The sequence below is a fragment of the Grus americana genome, chromosome 3 (genome assembly GCF_028858705.1).
Source record: "Grus americana isolate bGruAme1 chromosome 3, bGruAme1.mat, whole genome shotgun sequence".
Lineage (NCBI taxonomy): Eukaryota > Metazoa > Chordata > Aves > Gruiformes > Gruidae > Grus > Grus americana.
In genome coordinates this window covers 197,248-218,095 of record NC_072854.1, presented here as the reverse complement: position 1 = coordinate 218,095, position 20,848 = coordinate 197,248, and the positions used below count along the sequence as shown (strand labels likewise).

At 51.8% G+C, this 20,848-nt stretch overlaps 3 protein-coding genes across 14 annotated transcripts in view; 2 read left to right on the top strand and 1 right to left on the bottom strand.

Moving 5' to 3' along the window:
• Positions 1–10,205, top strand: part of NRBP1 (nuclear receptor binding protein 1) — a 43,884-nt gene extending 33,679 nt beyond the window's left edge. Inside the window, exons 8-18 of one of the 2 annotated variants that reach the window (XM_054818829.1) lie at positions 3,003–3,086; positions 3,360–3,418; positions 4,564–4,662; positions 4,738–4,870; positions 5,163–5,265; positions 7,951–8,001; positions 8,101–8,236; positions 8,320–8,373; positions 8,770–8,833; positions 8,919–8,974; positions 9,173–10,205. In XM_054818829.1, the coding sequence (XP_054674804.1) occupies positions 3,003–3,086; positions 3,360–3,418; positions 4,564–4,662; positions 4,738–4,870; positions 5,163–5,265; positions 7,951–8,001; positions 8,101–8,236; positions 8,320–8,373; positions 8,770–8,833; positions 8,919–8,974; positions 9,173–9,271 (938 nt within the window). In that variant the 3' untranslated portion in view covers positions 9,272–10,205. The remainder of the gene's footprint in view (positions 1–3,002; positions 3,087–3,359; positions 3,419–4,563; positions 4,663–4,737; positions 4,871–5,162; positions 5,266–7,950; positions 8,002–8,100; positions 8,237–8,319; positions 8,374–8,769; positions 8,834–8,918; positions 8,975–9,172) is intronic. The other variant, XM_054818830.1, reaches the window with a different exon arrangement.
• A 111-nt stretch (positions 10,206–10,316) lies between these two features.
• Positions 10,317–20,664, top strand: KRTCAP3 (keratinocyte associated protein 3). Of its 4 annotated transcripts, XR_008576286.1 has the most exons (7): positions 10,317–10,538; positions 10,638–10,697; positions 11,335–11,535; positions 11,791–11,925; positions 12,293–12,384; positions 13,056–13,117; positions 20,533–20,664. XR_008576286.1 is itself a non-coding variant. In XM_054819459.1 (6 exons), the coding sequence occupies exons 1-5, from the start codon at positions 10,317–10,319 to the stop codon at positions 12,374–12,376; spliced, it is 702 nt and encodes a 233-aa protein (XP_054675434.1). In that variant the 3' UTR covers positions 12,377–12,384; positions 20,533–20,613. The 4 variants fall into 4 exon arrangements, 3 of the variants coding, with proteins under 3 accessions (XP_054675434.1, XP_054675433.1, XP_054675435.1); XM_054819459.1 differs by lacking the exon at positions 13,056–13,117 and having other exon boundaries at positions 20,533–20,613; XM_054819458.1 differs by lacking the exons at positions 13,056–13,117; positions 20,533–20,664 and adding an exon at positions 12,573–13,041.
• The window catches only part of IFT172 (intraflagellar transport 172), a 61,392-nt gene continuing 53,919 nt past the window's right edge, over positions 13,376–20,848 (bottom strand). For all 8 annotated transcript variants that reach the window (XM_054819446.1, XM_054819441.1, XM_054819443.1 and 5 more), the window contains 8 exons: positions 20,588–20,698; positions 18,604–18,723; positions 16,976–17,071; positions 16,252–16,311; positions 15,367–15,465; positions 14,720–14,873; positions 13,814–13,905; positions 13,376–13,536 (listed from right to left, as the gene is read on the bottom strand). In XM_054819446.1, the coding sequence (XP_054675421.1) occupies positions 13,447–13,536; positions 13,814–13,905; positions 14,720–14,873; positions 15,367–15,465; positions 16,252–16,311; positions 16,976–17,071; positions 18,604–18,723; positions 20,588–20,698 (822 nt within the window). In that variant the 3' untranslated portion in view covers positions 13,376–13,446. The remainder of the gene's footprint in view (positions 13,537–13,813; positions 13,906–14,719; positions 14,874–15,366; positions 15,466–16,251; positions 16,312–16,975; positions 17,072–18,603; positions 18,724–20,587; positions 20,699–20,848) is intronic.

Sequence of the window (20,848 nt, the reverse complement as noted above, 5' to 3'; positions counted from 1 at the left end):
TACTCATGATTGCAAACTTCACAGCATTCAGGTGGCTGTGCATCTGCAGCAGTGTTGCATTTCTGGATGTGATCAGCCTCTGGCTCTTCATAGAGCTGTAGCTGTCCTTATCTCCACCCCTCATACCCACCAGTGGTATACTATAGATTTAGACAGAATTGTTTTTAGTTCCTGCAAGTGTCCAGCAGAAGTTGTGAAAGTCATGAGTGGCAGGGGGTGTGTGTGTTGAGAGGTTTTTTTGTGAGGCTTTTTGTTTGTTTGTTTTAAAGAAGGCAAAACTTCATTTGACGGTATTAAATTGTTTTTACAGTAGTAAAAGAATAAATTACTTAATGGGGGAGGGGACAGTACTGTTAAACCTTATCTTGATTCCTTGGCCAAAACATCTACAGAAAGGAAACAGGAAGGACCAGTAATGATGAGGAAATCCAGCTGCTGGAGAAGACCTGACATAGTCCCTCCTCTCTTAGTAGCCACCTATAGACCAGACATACATAGCAGGCTACTTAAGGCAGGTATTGCCCATAGGCAAAAGCAAGTTATCAGGACTTCTTCATTGTGGGTGTCTGGGAACTTCTTTAGAAGGTCCAGTATAAGAACCTGTTGTGCTAGACAAACCTTGGGTGATTTACCCTGTATGCTGAGTCAGGCGCTGGCTGGAGGCGTGGTGACAGGGTAGAAGCTGAAAAAGGGCTGCCTCACTGGAGGGGGTTGGAGTCCCTCAGGCACTGATTTCATTAATGTTGAGGCTGTTAATAGAAATGTGGGGAAGGTGTGATGCTGAGGTAGGTCAGGATATTCTCCAGAAGCGCAAGAATACATTAGAGTACTGGACAAATTCTAGTTGTAACTCATTAGTGCTAAATACAAAGCTGCACAAAAGTCTGGAGCTTGTAATTTAGGAACTGAGGAGGATCTGGCATCTACTAGCTGTTCCAGGGAGGAATTTGACTCACTTGCCAGGTGTGCAATGTTAAGATCCATTGGGGCAGAGTCCCCAGTAGAGAGAATTGGTGTGATTGTGCATGGCCCTGGCCAGAGCTTGTCTAAAGCAGTCAGTGTCACTGGGAAAACGCAGAGCTGGTCTTAAGAGGAAGACAATTTAGCTTGCTTTGCCTAGTGCCTAGTGCTGTGAAGCTGAGAGGACCTGGTGGTGTCTGTAAACAGGTTATCACTAAGAATGAAGCAATCTTACTGGACTCCCAAGATAAGAGCTAGCATAAGGACAAAAAGCGGTAAACTACTGTAAACATTAATTTGGGAAAGTAGATGCTGACCATTGGAGCAAGCTCCATTTCCAGTGCTAAAATAAGATAATATGATTTGGTATGTGCCACACAGCAAGGTTGAGCTGAGTTACCAAGAAAGATCTTTCTTGTCTAGCTAGAGCCCAAAGAACACCTCTCCTCTGAGGCTGGGAACTAGTTAAGTCTTATTCAACTGGAAATCCTCTTTGGTGTGTCCTGCCCTAATCCAGGAACACCTGGAAAAATAGAAGTGGTTTGGCATGTCCCATGTAAGTTCCCATTGTAGCAGTACAGACCAGGACCAATTGTGCCTGTCTAGCAGGTTGACAGAGTGGGAGATGGGCCTGAGGCTGTGGGACCGGGCATGTTCAAGGGTGGAAGTAGAGCTTTGGGTGGGATGGTGGCTCTGTGCTCCCTGTCAGCCTTGGTGTTTCTCCCTGGTGAAGCCAGCTGCTTGGTTTTGGAGAGTTGTTTGCAGTTGTCCTGGTTTTAGCTGGGATAGAGTTAATTTTCTTTCTAGTAGCTGGTATAGTGCTGTGTTTTGGATTTAGTATGTGAATAATGTTTATAACACACTGATGGTTTTTAGTTGTTGCTGTGTAGCTGATGTGTCTACGCTAAATCAAGGACGCTCCAGCTTCTCACGCCCTGCCAGGTGCAAAAGAAGCTGGGAGAGCACAGCCAGGACAGCTGACCCAGACTGGCCAGAGGGATATTCCCTGCCATAGAATGTCATGCTCCGGATATAACCGGGGAAGCTAGCTGGGAGGTGGGATTGCTGCTCAGAGACAGACTGGGCATCGGGTTGTCTTTTTTTTTCTTCCTTCCGTGTGTGGTGAGCAATTGCATTTGTGCATCACTTGTTTTATATATTATTATTATTATTATTATTATTATTATTATTATTATTATTATTATTATGTTCCTTTGATATCCTATTAAACTGTCTTTATCTCAATCCATGAGGGTTTTTTCCATTCTCCTCCCCATCCCACTAGGGGGGAAAGGGGTGAGCGAGCAGCTGCATGGTGCTTAGCTGCTGGTTGGGGTTAAACCATGACAGCAGTCTTTTCAGAGGTGGCTGTCCCGAAGGCTTATCTTTTATGGGGGGTCGATACTTGTGTTCCGCTCGTTGTTCTTGTGGCTGGGAGTTATTCCCTCCCTGTAGCTCCGAGTGGTTTGTGGTTGTTGCTGTGGAGGTGCTGGCTGCTGGGAGGTCTCTGCTGTCAGGGTGGTCATCTCTCCTGATTTGGCAGCTTTGCTTGACTTTTGTCTTGAGGCACTTTGGCACCAGTGCCCTGCTGATATGTGGAAAAGTTGCCTTGTAGGTCTATCCCTCTCTTAGAGCCCTGAGGTGGTGACTAATTGCAGTGATCTTGGCATCTCTGGCTGTTCCTAGGGCTTCTGTTATAGTTGAGTTGCTTGTGACAAATTCTATAGATCTAAGTTAGGTGCTTTCAGGACTCATGCTTCAACAGGAAGTCCTTCCCAGTCTGTTCGGCAGAAACTGTGGTCTTCACCTTTTGCTCTTGGAGAGTAATGCTAAGCTGCCTCAGTGATCTGCAACCAAGGAAACAATGGAGAAATACATTGGGGCAGGTGACCTGAGATAAAGGACTGATGAAGGGCCAACTTAACTCTACTGTGCTGCCCCTTTGGGCACCAGAGAGCCCTGGAGTTGCATGTGTTCCCTAGGATCTAGTTGGGGATGGGATACAGTTTCCTGCATCCTAAGCATTCATGGCTTTCTTCTAGTGGCACCGGACACAATTAACAACCATGTGAAGACCTGTCGTGAGGAGCAGAAGAACCTGCACTTCTTTGCCCCAGAATATGGAGGTATGGTGTGGCTACAGCAGTGAGCCTGGTTTTGTTGGCCTTACTAATGCTTCTGAGCTGTTCTGCATCTTGTTTTCAGCTACAGGCTCATGACAGATGTCACATTAACAGTTTTGAGTTATTTGCCTGCTTAAATGCTTCAACTCCTCTGTCTTTTGACAGCAGAGGAGGGAGAGGAAGCTGCAGGATTATCATAGCATGATTCAGAGGTGGTCCTGCTGGAATTGCTGAATGCAGGGATGGACTGATAAGAGTGTTATTTCTGTGTTACAGAAGTTGCCAACGTCACCACTGCTGTGGACATTTACTCCTTTGGCATGTGTGCACTGGAGGTGAGTGTGGAACACTTGGCTATGGGACAGAGAGAGAATGAATTTGAGGGAAGGAGATTGCTCTGTGGAGATACTGTAGTTATGGATGGGTTAGCTTGGTAACAAATACACTTTGTTCCCTGAGCCAAATGCACTTTGCCTTGGAGGGTTCCCTATGGAGGCTCCCCCAAATGCCTTATTAAGAAGTAAATAACTCAGTAATGTGTACTTCTTTCTGAAATTCCTAATGTGTAATTCATTACTCTGTGGGTCTTGGCCAGTTCTGAAGTCTGACCCAGTGGCTGGTGGGAACAGTTGCTACTGCAGACTGTACTTAATGAACATGGAGAACAAAACTGTTTTTCTGGGGAGTACCTGTTCTTCCTATGCTGTTTGGAGGAGAGGACAGATGTAGTCCATAACTTTTCTGGGCCAGCCTGTCCCCACCTGATATAGGTGTTGGTTGCAGTCAGGCATGAGTGTGATGTACCTGATCTTAGCAGCTTAGTTGTTCCTCTCTACTTGTAATCAGTAGGCCCAAGTCTAGGAGATGAGAGTTGTTGGTAGGAGTATTTTCTGGGAAGAATCGTCAGAAAGAGCCAACACAAAGAATTCTCAACCTATGCTGCACATCCCCTAAGTGAAGCAGGAAGAGAACTGTGGAAACACACAACTTTTAGGAAGCAAACCTTGAGTTGAATCTTAAGACGTTCTCTGGAACCTTTTGCTGGTCTTTCCTAGCTGGTAATTTGAATACGTGTTGGCTGGAGCCAGTTCTGGATGGCATTGTGTGCTTGCTTTTCTGCCTCTAATACAGAGCTATTCATACATCCAGGAAGGATACTGTCAGATTCTGGCAGTGATCCAGTTACTGCTTCATTAGAAGATGGGAATTATCAAGCAGAAGTACAGGCCAATGGATCATGGGATTCAGAATGGAGATACTTACTGTCTAAGGTGACACTGGCATAGTTTTCAGGTCACCCTAGAAACAAGCTATCTTAATGAGGCAGTCATTCTCTCTCTGCCTCTATAAACTGTGACCTTAAATAGCACCAAACAACTTGGCCGTTATGATCTCATGCTTGGCAGTGGTCTCCTTAAGCTCTCTTCAAATGTAGTCAGTAATTCTCAGTGAAGTCTGATGTGCTGCTTTGTGTTTGCAGATGGCGGTGCTGGAAATACAGGGTAATGGAGAGTCATCTTATGTGCCCCAGGAGGCCATTAACAGTGCCATCCAGTTGCTGGAGGACCCCTTGCAGAGGGTGAGTGAGGAGGGATCACCACCCCTGCAGCCATGTTGGCATTGCACATGGTCTCATGCAATTTTTGTCTTTCAGGAGTTCATTCAGAAGTGTCTAGAACAGGACCCTGGCAAGCGTCCTACTGCCCGGGAGCTCCTTTTTCATCAAGCATTGTTTGAGGTGCCATCACTAAAGCTACTGGCTGCTCACTGTATCGTTGGACATCAGCGTGAGTATGGAGTCCCAGGGTGCCGCATCTCGTGTTCTGCAAAGCTTCACTGGTATGTCAGTACAGCTGGCATACCAGAAACCAAGACTGGTTTCATGCTGCTCATAGCAGGCTGGGACCAGGGCCTTGTGAAACAGAGCTGCGGTCACTGCAGAACCTGGAGAACTATGGTGCCCTGCCTGCTCTGAGTGGCATGGGAGTTTAGCAGCCTAAAGCTTCTGGGTTTTTTATTGCTTTTCTTAGGTTGGAAAGGAATTGCAGTTGTTTTGTTTTGTTTTGTTTTTCCTAATAGATATGATTCCTGAAAATGCTTTAGAAGAAATGACCAAAAACCTTGACATGAGTGCAGTGTTGGCAGAGATTAATCATGTGGACAGGGAAGGAGTCAAGATGATGTGAGTACCCCATGGTGTGCTTGGAGGGGGCTGCTCAGGTGCACGTGGAACAGATGCCAGGGTTCTGGGGTGAGCACTGAAGGATCTGCCTGGGACTCTTCCCTTCAAGTTAGTGTTGCTATTTCACCGCTAACTGGGAAACAGAAGAGAGCTGATGGTGCTGTTGTTGAAGGAGCAATCACTCTCTGGGCATGCACAACAAAAAAAAAAAAAAAAAGTCCGTGGAGGGTAACTCCCGCACCTGTGTTCTGGGAACAGATTCCATGCAGCCGCGATGTGAATTGTTCCCCAGATGGAGGGGTGGGAAATTAACACACTGTAGTTGGAACAGTCCTTAGCAAAATCTGGCTGAACAGTTTGGGGAAGTGAGTTGGAGCAATCACAGGCTTGTCAAGTGGAGTCCAACATGTTGGAGAAATGGTTCCTCAGTGTTTTCTCAGTGGAACAGCTTACTCTACAATATGCAAAGGGAAAGGCTGTTTTGGGCAGCTATCAGTAACACACAGCAGCCATTTAAACTATAGAGGTGGCTCCCTAAGCAAGTGACTGTAATATGTATGGAGCAAGCAGACTGCCAAAAAGTGATGTTAAATACTGGATAATGAAACCTCAGCTAGTTGAGGGGTTAGCTGAAAAGACTAAGATGTGGATACTGCATTTTCAGAGAAGACCAGGGTGCTTCCAGGGTAGCCCAGCATTCTGGGATGCTCAGGCTACTGAACAAAAGTAAGCAAGATGACAAGGAAGAAAAGCACTGTTCATTTGAGAAGCTCTTTGAGCCACATAGGCCTTTCTAAAAACTGACATTCTGATCTTCATAGAGCTAGTAAACAATAGCATTACCTTTGGAATGTTTTTTGTTAATTAAAGGTTCAAAAATGGAGGATAAAGAGTGAAAAACCAAAGCTGTGCAAGAGCGATTCTTGACATATATTGGACTTCAGTCTGCAGAGGATTGGCTGTCTGGCATATGCCAGCTTGGAACTTGCTTTTTGGTAGTGCAGAGCTGTTGGAAAAGGAAAAAGAAAGCATAGTAATGACTTGAAGTGTCAGAGAGCATCATTTCTAGATGATTCATCAGACTGCCATGCAAACTGAGCTGCTAGAAAAAGTTGTAAATCTCTGCTGAAAACTACTACTGTACTAGAGGATGGGAAAGTAACAGATGTTGTGTGTGTTGAAAAGGGCTGGAGAGTGATCTGGAGAACTGAGGCAGATGTGCAGCCTCCATCAGATCTGGAAAGCAATTGGCGGGGGTCATGGCAGGATATGAGCAGCTTGCAGTCTCTGGCTAATCTCTGAAATTCTTCAAAGTAGTCTTACGACAGTGGTACAGGGAAGCCTGGCTGTTCAAAGTTTTTTGTTGCAACCAGTCCAAAAGAAGCTGCGGTCAAGTGGACACTGAAAAGTTGAATTGACCAAGGTGATGAGGGAAGTGTTTTACTGGGGAATTAGTAAAATAGGAGAACCTGTGTCTCCTTGTTAGTCAAAACCAGAAAGAAATGAGGTACTTGCTGTGCACTGTTCTGGTGTTGCTAACTCCCTGTGCTGTGCAAAAGACAGTAATAGCTTGCTTTCGAGAGGAAAAAACCCCCACAAAACAACACACCCAAACAAAAACAAACAAATACCAACCAAAAAACTACTTCTCTGTCTGGGAAGGCTATGAAGTAACACCACAGGAAAAGACTGTTTCCAGCTTGTTGAAAACACACTGCTGCGCAGCTATAGATGAGAGGAAATATGATATCAGAGTACCAAATAATGGGAAAGAAGGTTACAGTAGTTGGGTGAAATGTCTAAAGACGTTACCTGTACAATGTATGTGGACAAAGCGGCAACCTTTGTGAAGAGTCCTGGAGCGGATCTGAGAGCTGACTTCACCAAGGGGCTGGAAATCATTGTCACCACATGGAGGAACTGTATGTTCTTGAGGGTGAGAAAGAGGAAGAGCGGTAGTTATGGTACAAAGGGCAGGGGCTGTCAGTGCTTACTGTCCTCCGTCAGCCACCACCAAGGAAGATGTTCAATGGAATTAGAGGCTGGGGAATTAAAAATTAATTGGTAGCAAGGCTTCCTCTGGGACGCTACATTACGAAGCCACCAAGCTGGATGAGCAGTCTGGGAAAGAAATTACAGAGAGAACAAAGTATCCCAAACTCCAGTCAGAAATATTTGGGCAGGGCATTAAATACTGAGGTGTAGTTTCCAGTTTCTGGTCTGGAGTGGTATGGCTGGTCATACTGTGCCATCAGCTGCTGCAGACGTTCTTGTGTTTGCAGTGCTGAGTGCCCTCGCTCTTCTGGAGATGGGATGCAGGCTTCACAGGTCTGGTGTAACAGATGTCTTTGAAAAACCTTGCTAGGAACGTGGCGTTATTGGGCTAGCTTCCAAATAATTGTTTGTGTTGGACAGCTCTCTACAGGGAGGTGATACCTGTTCTGCCATAATTAAAATGTTGCCTCATCCTTAGCTTCTATGAATATTGCTTCCTGTACAGGAAGATTGGAGTCTGTCTTGCTGTTGGCTGGCTGCATCTGTCAGTACTCATCCTGCCCACCGACAAAGCTGTAGTCTAGGACATGGGGATTTGAAATTGCAGCTGAAGATACTTGAGTGGATGGTTCTGTTAGATGACTTCTCAACTCAGTACTCTTTCTTTTTTCTTTTTTTTTTTTCCCCCAGCTTCTCACAATCTCCAGCATTGGAGCTGGACAAGTTCCTGGAGGATGTAAGGTAAGAGGGTTTTTATTTAAAAAACCCCAACTTTAACTGTGTGTGAGACTGGAAAACTTTTGGAGAGGCATAACCTCAGACCTTGCTCCTTTCTTGTAGGAATGGTATCTACCCCCTCACAGCTTTTGGGATGCCACGACCCCAGCAACCCCAGCAGGTAGTGGTGAAATCTCCCATTGCTCCACCATCAGTGAAAACCCCAACTCCAGAGCCTGCTGAGGTAGAGACCCGCAAGGTGAGATGGGAGCTTCATTCCTCCCCAGGTAGCTGTGCTGTGTAGCAGCAGGCAGTCACGGGGCGTCTCTGCTTCTGTTTCAGGTGGTGCTGATGCAGTGCAACATTGAGTCAGTAGAGGAGGGCGTGAAGCACCATGTAGGTTCCCACCTTCTGGCTGAGCGTGCTGTGTGAGGGTGTACTAGGGCAGCTGTGCAAAGCGTGTGGCTGCAGCATGCTGATGTGCTGCTGGTGCCTGGTGCAACCTCCTGCTGCCACAGCTGCCATTTTCGGGGCCCAAAGCCAGGTCCAGGCCCATGCCTGTGGCTGACCTGGCACGTAGCAAACTTTTTTGGCCCACCCCCAGATTCAGGCTTCCTCCGCAGGATGGTGCTGCTGGCTGTGGTTTGGAAAGGAACTGGATGTGGTTGTTCTGTTAGACTCCTGTGGGTCTCTGGAGAGGGGTGGTTCCTGTCCTGATGGGGATTTCTGGGGATGCTCCTGGCTGGCTGTGGCCACCATGCAGTCCCTCATGAGAACTTCTCTACCCTGCAGTTAACACTGCTGCTGAAACTGGAAGACAAGTTGAATCGACACTTGAGCTGTGACCTGCAGCCGAGTAAGTACCTTTCTTCCCATGCTGTGGTGCATCGGGGCCAGCAGTGCACTTGGACCTGGGACTTACACCCTTCCCTGTGTTGCAGATGATAACATCCAGGAGCTGGCAGCTGAACTGGTCCAGCTTGGATTCATCAGTGAGGTAAGCAGGCCTGGGCCTCATGTAGGTATACAGGTCTGCATTCCTTTCTCAAACGGTTTATGCCAGATCACTCATTTCTCCTACCTCCCCAGCTAGAAAAGAAGACGTGTCCCTGCTCATGTGCCCTGGCAGGCTTCAGCCAAGCTCTTAGCTTTGCACAGACTGGGCCTACCCCTCACTGTAGCTTGTTCTTCCCAGGCTGACCAGAGCAGACTTACCTGTTTACTTGAAGAGGCATTCAGCAAGTTCTACTACACCCGGAATGGAGCCCTGACGGCAGTGACTGTGTCATCTTAGCACCCCTTGGCTCCCAGGCGGCCAGTGTGGCTTTGTTGCCTGTGACCCCTTCTGTGTCTGTCCATCACTGTAGGGCATCAGCAAGACCCCAGCTGCAGTGCTTGGAAGCTCATCCTGCATGTGCCATGGCTGGGCTCAGCGACAATCCTCCCTGCCCGCCTATTAAAGGGGACTTTGCGCATCAGTATTATTTCCAGCCCTGTTTTTGTTGGGATTTTGCCAGGTGGTGCCAGGGAGCCGGGTCCTGGCTTGGGGTGTTCTGTAGCCCCATTCATGTGCATGGAGTTTGTTCTGTTTGAGTTGTACAAAGTGTCTTTTGCACAGCACAGAAATTTTTTCTTTTTTCTTTTTTTCTTTTTTTTTTCTTCTTTTTTTTAATTTAAAGGTAAACGGGGGGGGAGCCCCTAAGCCCTGTCCCCTCTCTGCACCCTACTCTGCCTCTGGCAACAGTCACTACCCTTCTTCCTGGGCAGAGGGAGCCAGGGGTGGCTGGGCTCCCACAGCACCTGCCTGGCGCTTTGCCTGCCTCTTCTGCTCCCCTTTGGCTGCACTTTGTTTACTTGTTTTGCACAGCCGCTCAGCCCTGCCCCTCGGCATGCACTGTAGGTGCAGGGCTGCGGTGGGTGCTGACACTGGGCTGTGTCCCCTGCAGCCTCCTCGAGCCCAGCGTGGCCCGTCCCGCCCTGCTCTCCCTTTGCACCATGGGTCGCTGCGGGCAGCCCGGGGCTCCTGGGACAAGCGGCCCCGGCTGCCCCGCGTCCCGGTGGCAGCGCCGGGACCTGCCCTCGCGGTTCCACCCCCCCCCCCCCTTCCCGTCCCGGGGTGCTTGGCGGGGCTGAGCCCGTGGCTCCGCACGCCTCCGCGGGGCTGGGCGTAGCGCCGCTCCTGCATCTCATTTCTATCATTTCCTATTTTTAATAAACTGTTTTGTAAATACGCGAGTGCTGCCTCTTTCCGGGCCGGGGGGGGGGGGCCGGGCCGGGCCTGCCCTGCCCCGGGGCGGTGCCGGCTGCGGGCGGCTCTTCGTGCGGCGGTTGCGGCGGCCATGGCCGGCGGGTGCGGGGGGCGGCGGTGGGGCCCGGGGACGCTGGCGGAGCCGCGGCGGCTGATGCGCGCCGGGCTGGGGCTCATCGTGCTGGGTCACGGCAGCCTGGTGCTGGGCGCCATCGTGCACGGCTCGGTCCTGCGGCACGTGGTGGGCACCAGCCGCGCTGTCACCCCCGAGTACGCGGTGGCCAACGTAGTGTCCGTGGGCTCCGGGCTGCTGGTGAGAGCGGCGGGTCGGGCCGGGGGCCGGGCCGGGCCGCGGGAGGGGGGGGCCGGCCCTGCTCGAGGCGCGTGTTGAGCGTGGATCTCTTCCCCGCAGAGCATCACCGTGGGCATCGTGGCTATTCTGGTGTCGCACAACCTGTCCCGGGCAGCCCTGGTGAGTGCGGGGCCGCGGGGGCAGCAGCTGAGCGGGCTGGGGGGCCTCGGCGCGGCCCAGCCCCCGCTGGCAGCCGCTCCCCTGGACTTTGTCCCCGGTGGCTCCTTCCGCCTCGGTGGATCACGGGGTTGTAGGTGTCGCGTGCTGCCCCTGCTCAGCCCCGCCGGCAGCACCGGGAGGGTGGGCAGCAGCGTGGGCACTGAGCACGGTCCTGGGCAGAAACGCTTCAGCCTGTGGGTAAAGCTGCAGCTAGAGTAAGGCAGAGTGGGCCTCAATGAGGCAAAGCTGCTGCTCGTGGGGGCCTCGGCTCTCAGCGGAGCTGGGCCTGTGCTGGGGCTCCCCAGCTGCAGGAGTGCATGGGAGGGGGCTGTCTGGTGGCTCTGTGCTCATGGGAGGGGCGAAGGATGCAAAAGGTGCAAAAGCTTCATCCGAGTGCAGGGCTGAGTCATGCTACAAGGGGTAAGAGATTGCATGTGCTCGCTTGGCGCGGATGTCTGTGGGGTTCCTGGCACCCTCATTACCCTCCAGAGAGGCTGTGCGGAGGTGTGGTGTGCCTGGCCCCGTGCAGGGGCAGTGCCTAGCATGACATTTTCCCCAGCTTTGGCCAGTCCCACTCTCGTGTTCTTGCTGCCTGCAGCATTGGACCCTACTGAGCGTGTCCCTGTTGAACTGCCTCCTGTCGACAGCATGCGGTGTGGGCCTGGCACTGGCCATCGCCCTCACCGTTCACAGCAGGGGCATGCGCCTTGTCATGGGCTGCAACAGCTCTGCACTGCCTGCTGACGCCCGTGCAGCCATAGCGACCAACGACTGTCCTTTCAACACCACACGCATCTATGTGAGTCTGCACCCCCTCCCACTCTTCCTCTTTCTGTCTCTGCTTCCTCTCTTCTTTTTCTTCTCTCTCCCTCTCTCTTTTGCCCACCCTTTCTGCCTCTCTTCCTCTCGCTCTCCCTCCCGCTCCCTTTCTTTCTCTCTCTCCCCCCACCTTCTGTTCCCCACTGCCTGCACAGCCTCTGCTCAGCTGCATGCAGGTAGGCTGGGTGCAGTGGACCACGCTCCCTGAGGGACCTCCCGACCCTCTGCTCTGCAGGACACAGCCCTGGCACTCTGGTTCCCCTCTATGTTGCTGGCGGCTGCAGAAGCTGTGCTGTCTGGCAGGTGCTGTTTGGTGGCCTTGATCTTCCGGGGCATTGGGCCCTGTGCGCACAGCTATGGCAAAGAGCAGGTACGCCCCCGTTGATCCGGACAGGTCTCCTAGCCTCTGCCCCACCATTGCTGCCTTTGTGCTGCATTTTGAAGGTGCTGAGTCCTGCTGGGCCTTTGTTCCCATACAAGCAGGCTGTGCAGCAATGGGAGTGGGGAGTGTCAAGTTTGAACCTCTTCTAGCCAACCTGGGTGATAGACTGGCACCCCTTCATCTTGGGTAGTTGCAGAGGGACCCTCTTCTTCATGCCTCTGATAGCCAAGTCTGTTCTGTGCTGGCTGGCTGTCCTGAGTGACCATGCTGCGCCCCCCCCCCCCCCATCCCATCCCTGCGTCCCTCCACATTTTTTTCTTTTTTTTTTTTTTTTTTTTTTCCCTTCTTGCTCTAGCTGGCAGGGCCAAGTACAGTGAAGGAGGGGCCACCACGTGAGATGCAGCAACTTCTGGCAGGGATGGCTGAGTCTTGTACCTAGCTGGAGAGGTGAGTGCAGTGCATGAATTATGCTTGGGGGAACGAGAGGCTCTGCTGTCAAGAGGGCCCCTGCCCACACCAGCCCCCTGAAACATCTCTTTTCAAGCACATACTACAAATACTGGCCAGCGGTGTCAGAGCAATGCCTGGCCCTGCAGCACAGTCCGGCATTCATGCATGCTTTTTTTCACTCCCAGGTGGTGCTGCAGGAGTGCTGTGATCCAGCAAGGTGAAGCTGCACCTGCACCATGCTCTAGCCCCAGGTGTAGACATTGGTAGGGTGGGCTGTGGGGGGGTTGTGTGCCCCCACCCCCCCCCCACCCCCCCCACGTGGGACAAACCCTGCAGGTTCCAGACAGAAGCTGCCCAGTGTCACCAGGCAGCCTTTGCCCAGCAGGTGCCATGGGCCCTGGATGCACTCCCCTTCTCTCCCCACGCTGCAAGGCCTGTCCTGGCACACTAGAAGCTCCATCGGTCTTTTAGATGCAGAGGTGCTGGGGCCTGGCAACAGCCAGGGCTGGCCTGGGCCCTGGTGGCCCTGTTCCAGAGCAGGCAGGGTCAGCTTTCTGTGCCTGTGATCAGGCAGGCCGAGGAACGGAAAATGAAGAATTCCTTTGTTGCGAGCCTCTGTTATTCCCCTGAGTAAATAAACTTTTCCTTTTCATACTGGCTGCTGTAAGTGGCTCCCCAGGGTGGATGCTTGCTGGGAACTGGGCCCACTGATGGAAGGACAGTGCAGCTGGTATGTAAACCCATCTCCAAGCTTGTCGTCCGTCCCCGTTTTCCCCGCCCCCCCCCCCCCCCCCCCCCCCCCAAGCACAGGGATGTCGACAGCTACATGGTCGCAGTGTGACAGTCACCCATCATGGTGGAGGTTGCATGTTTAGCATAGCTAGGATCAGGCTGAGCGCCACACGTACAGGGTTACAGCCCTGTGCCCTGGGAACTACATGTGTTCCTGGACTCAGCATCCCTTGACAAACGGGAGCGCAGCAGGGTTGAGAGACACATTTATTGGGGGCGGAAGTGGAGGGTGATGAAGAACAGGACTGAAAACTGCCACAGTCCAGCTTACTGGAAAGAGAAGCTGGTGCTCGGGAGTCCCCCACACCACTGGCTGAGGAACTTGAGCACATCTTGGCACGCAGGGCTGTGGGATGTCTGCAGAATGAAAGAGCCAAGGGGCAGTGCCACCACCCCCTGCCTGAGGACACACCCCCACCACCACCCCCGGGTGGCTGACAGAGCTGCACAGGCAGGACTGGGTCTGCCCCAGCTCTGTACATGAGGGTAATCCCCACCCAGCAGCGCAGAGGGAGACCGCATTAAAACCGCCCTAGTTCAGTGTGTCTCCATCTGGCAGGATAGTTTTATCATCAGCATGAGGGCTTGAACACCCTGCAGCCTTTCTCCCTGCTCTACAGGGTCCCTGGCTCACCTTGACAGCCATCAGAAACTTGTTCCATGTGTCCTTGTTCGCTTCTCGGCCTGGCTGCTTGAACTCTATCTTGTTTCTTAGTACAGGGTACCCTGGTGACAGTGACACCTTCAGAAACAAGCTGAGACCCATAGCAGAGGCCCCCACCCCCCCCCCCCAACCTTGTGCACCCCTTCCCTCTCTGCCATGGCCAGATGGCTAGGGCTGCTCCGATGGCACAAAGCAGGGGAATAATGCTGCCTCTGGCTTTTAGAGACCAGAATGAGGAAGGAGGGTGCGCACAGTGGCAGGATCAAAGGAAGATGAAGGCTGAGCTGTCCTTTTAAGTCCTGCACTGCAGTCCCTCACTGAAGAGTGCAAGTGGTGGGGGACGGGACGGACAGTACTTGCCAGAATACACAGCTTTTGTAGTGTGGGGGCAAAGCAGGGCCAGGCGCTGCATGTGCATATTATCAGTGCTGGCCAGCCTGGACAGTCTCCTAGGCATTGCTGTGCAAGACTGAGCAGTCATAGAATCATACACAGAATAGTTGAGATTGGAAGGGACCTCTGAGGGCTGTATGGTCCAACCGCCCTGCTCAAGCAGGGCCACCCACAGCCAGTTGCCCAGGGCCATGTCCAGATGGCTTTCAACTATCTCCAAGTGTGGAGATGCCACAACTTCTGTGCAACCTGTTCTAGTGCTAAGTCACCCTCACAGTAAAAAAATGGGTAGTATTTCCCTATCATCTCCTCCAGTAGAACTGGTCTCCACAGCCACATAGTCTCCCTACTCCTCCTACAACATAGCCTGAACTCTCTCCCAGACATGTACCCCCTCCCCAGCACCCCCCCCACAACATGTTCCCACTCCCTGCATGGCACCATGTACTCCCTTGCATATGTTCGAGCTAGCCTGGAACTTACCTGTAAGCACACAGGGAAGGGAGCGCACCCCTGTATTTGCTGCCACCAGTGAAGCTTCATAGGTGTCACGCTCATCCTGTGGCAGCACCTGCTCCAGCCGTTGGTCCATGGACATGGTGAGCACCCAGTCCCTGACCTCCTCCCGCTTCCCCTCCTGCAGGGCAGAGGCCAGTGCACCTCTTGATATTGCATGCTGTGCCACTGCCCTTCTGCTGCTCCACAGCACTAGGGAGCACACTGGGGAGAGTAGCACGAGTGTGCATGCACGCTATGCACACACATAGAATGGTTTGGAAGGGACCTTAAAGATCATCTAGTTCCAAGCCCTCTGCCATGGGCAGGGACACCCTCCACTAGACCAGGTTGGTCAAAGCCCCACACATGCATGTGCACGTATATTTTTTTTTGGGGGGGGGGGGTGGGGTGCATGTATGTACAAGCGCATGTGTACATTGGGAGGGGAACATGAGAAAGTGTGCGTGCACGCACATGTGTATGTACTGGGGCTGCATGTGTGTTTGCAGTGGGGAGTATGTTTCCAGCTCCTGTAGTGCCTGCAGTCCCACCCTTGCCCCAGTCCCCAGTCAGAGACAGCCCTGAAGCAGCATCACTGTTCATGGGAGCTGGAGAAGGCAGATGACACTCACAGGCACATGCTGTTGAGCTGGAAGTGGCACTTCAAAGGGAATGTCTGTGCTCTGGAAATCAGAGTGGTCCAGAGAATCCAGGTTCCCTTCTTCAATGGCCTGAGAAAGGAGAAGTGGAACACTAGGCAATACCTCCTTGGAGTTGACAGTATAATGTACGTTGTGAGGATGGCATTACTGATGCCCTCGTTAATTAGTGCTGTGGTGACTGGGCCCTCCTGGGAGGTGGCATTTATGGTCATCTTGTGCAGTGTCAGGGGATGTATGTCCCTTAAACACTCCAGTACTCACACTTGTCAGATGGTCTTGAAGGGAAATATGAAATGGGGAGCTTTTTTTTTCCCCCAGCAACTGCTGACAGCATTTGGAAGACTGGTACAGTAAGGTCTGTCAGCTTCCTAGGGTTTGATGTTTTCTGGTGACCAATCTACCAATCAAGGAAGGAGTTGACTGGTGTGGGGGACTCCCGAGTCTTGTATCACAGTGGCTAAAGCACTGGGCCATGCCCTCCACCCCTCAGGTAATTTTCCTTCCCTTGGAACGACTCGGATGAGATCACCCTGAAAGCTGTAACAGCACTTGCATCCATGAAGACTACAGGCCTAAACTGTTAGGCCAACTTGCTCTTTGCTGCATCCTGGTGACACAGTCAGGGCTGCTCAGGCACCCTGCATGGCAAGTCCTTCTACAGCTAGTGTTAGGGTCCTCAGTGCTGTGTGCACACACATGCTGAGCAGTGGTCAGGGTTGTCCGTCAGCACCAGCTCACGTGTGCTGCAACATTCGAACCTCAGGAATACCCTGCCCAGGCTGAGGGTCTGTTTTGGCCCAACAGCCCGTTGTCATTTTAAGTATGATAGCCCTCCCTCCAGCAGACTATACGCACATCTGAGAGGTCCAGGAAGCGGTTCAGGAAGATGAATGCCATGTTCTCCCAATTGACTGCCTAGTTCAGAGAGAAAGCCCAAGTGAGACCAGGCAGCTTATCTTCACAGCCACAACTCTCCTGGTTGAGTGATGGCTGGAAAGGATATAGTTTGTGCCAAAACATCCCACTTGCAGCATAGGTAATAAAGGAGAGTGCACATCCCAGCTCACCATCCCTGAAGACTGTTTCACAGGCAACCACTGGGACAACCAGCCCAAAGGCTGTCCCACAAGATGGAGTCAGGCATTATTGCACAGCCAGTGTCAGGCAGTGAGAACACGCTGCTATGCTAGCCATGTGTCATTGCATCTGGGCAGGCAGTCAGAGCCTGTAGCCTCAGGAGGAAGGTGACACTTAGGTGACCCAGAGCAAGGCAGGCCAGTTAGAAGCCCTGAATCTACACTAACAAACAGAGCCATGCAATATAATGTGTCCTCTGGTCTACCCCTGGGCCTGCAGTTCATGTCCCCTTGCTAGCTCAGGTCTGCCCTTCCACACCGACTGCCATTCCACGACAAAATGCAGAGGCTGGCAAGGTGTTTGAGGAATGGCCTCCAATGCCAGCATCTGGCTATTTGTGTGCCACTGCAGCTGGGAAGAGGATAGGGGAAGATAAAGTTGAGAATCCCTGAGCCCAGGGTCCTCCACCTCCTTAGCTGCTCTGGTGGCTGATAGCTCTTACCTTGGCAGCTATCCCAGCTTCATAGAAAGCTTTGTCTGCAGGGAGGAGCTCAGTGTGGCGCAGCAGGGAAACGGACAGCTTGGCAGCTACAGTGTCCTGCAGACAGAGGGGACAGTAAAGCCACAACAATCAGCACAGAGAAACCAGGTCAGAAGGGATCTCATGAGATCATACTGCCCCAGACTCACGGTAGGGACTCTGCACCCCCATATTCCCAACACGTAACAAAGGTTAAAAACTTTGGGCCTGACTATAAGTACTCTCACTATGTGAATACACAGGAGGACTGTTGCCTGAAGGTGAAGTTCTTCTTTATTAACCTTGCTATTTTTTTTTTTTTACTAGCAATCACACACAAAACTCCCACCATTTGAGTGACAGAATAGTTGGGGTTGGAAGGGACCTTTGGTGATTGCCTAGTCCAGCCCCCCCGGTTCAAAGCAGAGTCAGCTACAGCAGGTTGTTCAGGAACATGTCTGGTCAGGTTTTGAGTGTCTCAAGGGTGGAGACTCTCCACCCTCTCCAAGAAACCTGTTCTGGTGTTCAGCCACAGTCACAGTAAGTTTTTTTCATATATTCAATCACATAATTTTTGGAGTGAGGGTGAGGAATTCAAGGGAGAATTTCCCTTCTCTGCTTGCCAGATAGGTTCTCATCACATCAGAACTGGGAAGGCCACCCCTCCTTCACAGTCCGAAACAGACTACCCAACACCTCTACATTCCACAACTGTGTGGGTCTGTACAGGTTTCCAAGACATCAGACTTGGGTCTTTCTGTCTGGCATGTCACTGTACCCCCAACATCTAGACACGCAGCCATGGGGAAGCCCCAGTCTCCTCTATGACTTTTAGTGGAGTCCAAGCTGTGGCAGCCTTTTTTTTTTTCACCACCTGCTTTATCACAGCTCCAGTCCCACACCCATACAGAGCTTTATCACAGTTCCATAATCCCATATGAATCAAGACTTCAGCAGGTACTCTGCTATATATCGTGGCCCACAACAAATCCAAATGCACCTAGGAGTCAAAAATACTCACAGTGCCCCATGAGGCCCGGTACCCAGGCTCATGAGCTCCCCAAGCCCCACAGAAGGCCCAGCACACGGGTGCAGTATCAGCCTAAGCCCCGTGTGATGCCAAGCACCCAGGTTCATGAGCTCCCAAAGCCCCTGAGAGGCCCAGCACACAGACCCACGAGCTCCCAAAGCCCTGCACAAAGTCAATCTACTCTCAAGACCATGTGTGAAGCCCAGTAGCTCTCATGGCCCAGGACAGTGGAAGAGGAAGCAATGCTGCTCCTTGACGGCCAGATTTTTGTGTGATCCCTAAATTTCGACTGGTGCCTCTGCTCTCACAACTTGTGCTGAGCATATGGATCAGCTTCCCACTGGTTTACATCTCAGTCACAGTGGCTGGCGGTAGGTCACACTATAAGGAGTCAGAGAAGACTATCTCCCGTTCCACCTGCTAGTGGTGGGCTCCCAGATCACCATAGTCCCACTCTCATGAATCCATGATGTGATCCATGAAGTGGAATAGTGAACTATGGGTAGCCCTGAACCTGCATGTCCCCACAGGACTCTGCACTCAGGGTGGTGACCTGGCAAAGGAACCTCAAAAACCTTACCAGTTGCTTCACGCCCTGGGCAGCGGAGCGAGTGGCATAGTAGTGAGAGATCAGCAGCATTGTTTCAAACTCTTTGTGTGCTGGAGTGTCTGCCTCACTTGACTTTACTAAGTTTTCACACTGAAAAAAAAAAAAAAAAAAGGACAGTAAATGAGAACTTGAGAGCACAGGGGCATGCTTCATCCATGAGTGCAGGGAAAAGCGAGGAGAGAGAAGGATCTGAGCAACTGGCTGATGGGTTGGGCCCAAAGAGTAAACAGGGTTACATCAGGCTGGCGGCCAGTCACTAGTGGGGTTCCCCAGGGCTCCATTTTAGTGCCAGTTCTCTTTAATGTTTTCATAAAAGTGACTTGGATGTAGGACGAGACGGTGTCATAAGCAAGTTTGCAGATGGCACCAAATTGGGAGGGGCTGTTGATTCTGTCAAGGGTGGAGAGACCTCGCAGAGAGATTTGGACAGACTGGAGAACTGGGCAATCACCAACCGCATGAGGTTTAACAAGGGCAAGTGCCAGATTCTGCACCTGGGAAGGGGCAACCCTGGCTATACATCCAAACTGGGTGATGAGACACTGGAGACCAGCCATGCTGAAAGGGACTTGGGGGTCTTGGCCAACGGCCAGTTGAACATGAATTAACAATGTGCCCAGGCTGCCAGGAAGGCCAACCGTATCCTGGGGTGCATCAAGCACGGCATTGCTAGCTGGTCTAGGGAAGTGATTGTCCCACTCTACACCGCGCTAGTGCAGCTTCACCTTGAGTACTGCATGCAGTTTTGGGCACCACAGTACAGAAAAGGACATAAAACTATTGGAGAGCATCCAAAGGAGGGCAACAAAGATGGCGAAGGGTCTAGAGGGGAAGATGTATAAGGAGAGGCTGAAGCCCCTTGGTTTGTTCAGCCTAGAGAAGAGGAGACTGAGGGGAGACCTCATCGTGGCCTACAACTTCCTCATGACGGGGAGCGAAGGGGCAGGCACTGATCTCCCTGTGGTGACCAGTGACAGAACCCGAGGGAACGGAATGAAGCTGTGACGGGGAGGTTTAGGTTGGATATTAGGAAAAGGTTCTTCACCGAGAGGGTGGTCGCGCACTGGAACAGGCTCCCCAGGGAAGTGGTCACAGCACCGAGCTTGACTGAGTTCAAGAAGCATCTGGATAATGCTCTCAGTCATATGCTGCGATTCAGCTGGTCCTGTGTGGAGCCAGGAGTTGGACTCGATCCTTATGGATCCCTTCCAACTCAGGACATTCTATGATTCTTTGATTCTATGAAATACCTAGGCACCTCTGGGAACTGGAGAAAGGTTGGGCCTTGGGTGCTCTGGGTCCTACGGAGTGCTGAGGGGAGGAGGCTGTGGGAGAAGGGGAGCGCCAATAGTACCGTAACAACAGCCAGCACTGGAAGCAGATGTGAGTTTGGATGCACAAAGGGGGATCTGTGGATTTACTTTGTACTAGAGGTGGGTATTGGTGGGACAGAAACAGAGAAGAGGCAATCATGGGCTCTGGCTGGGGTATTCTGGGACAGGGAAAGAAGGAGCAGAAGGCTCTAGGCTTCTCTGGGGAGATGGGAAGGACTTTATTTTCCAGGGTCCGTAGTTCTGTGCCTTCCCCAGGTCCTTGCCCCACCCAGGCTGCTGAACATGGGTGTAGGATGAAAAGTGGGCATGTTGTGGTAGGCTCCCATGTAGCAGTGACACACTGAGCTCTGCCAGTGCCAGTGTACAGACCCACTTCTAGGATTTGGCCTTGAGTGCAGGGTCGTCATCTTCCCTGACTTCTCTTGCCCAGCCACGTCCACTTCACAGGATCCTGTTGTTCTACTGTCCACATAGTGGACATTTTCCCATTTCCCCTTTGCTTGTGTTCTACAAATACTTCCTATGCCACCTGGCTAGAGACTGATTCTTCTTTCTCCCCTGCTAGGAGCCACCAGGGCGCTGGAGTCTAACAGGCAGTGGTGGCCATGGCCCACACTCACCAGATGGAAAAGAACATCACGCAGGTCAGCCCAGCTGGAGTAGGCCTCGGCACAATTCATGCCAGATGCATTCACCATCTCCACAAAGAGCCGCTTGTAAATGTTGAAATTCTGCAACAAAAAGGAGAGAAATCTTGAGGGAGCCAGATGGGGAGTCAGCAGAACTCTCCTGCTGTCAAGCACAGGCTGAGGGAATGGCAGCTCTGTGCACAGGCTCCTGGAGTAGCACTGCTGCGGATTGCTGGTTGCAAGGGTGCTGCA

What these genes read in the sequence shown, in the direction of transcription:
- KRTCAP3 (XM_054819459.1), top strand. Translation starts at nt 10,317, where the DNA reads ATGGCCGGCGGGTGCGGGGGGCGGCGGTGGGGCCCGGGGACGCTGGCG. An exon ending in CCGTGGGCTCCGGGCTGCTG is followed by an intron (nt 10,539 to 10,637) that starts GTGAGAGCGGCG and finishes TCTTCCCCGCAG; the next exon opens with AGCATCACCGTGGGCATCGT. An exon ending in TCAACACCACACGCATCTAT is followed by an intron (nt 11,536 to 11,790) that starts GTGAGTCTGCAC and finishes TCTGCTCTGCAG; the next exon opens with GACACAGCCCTGGCACTCTG.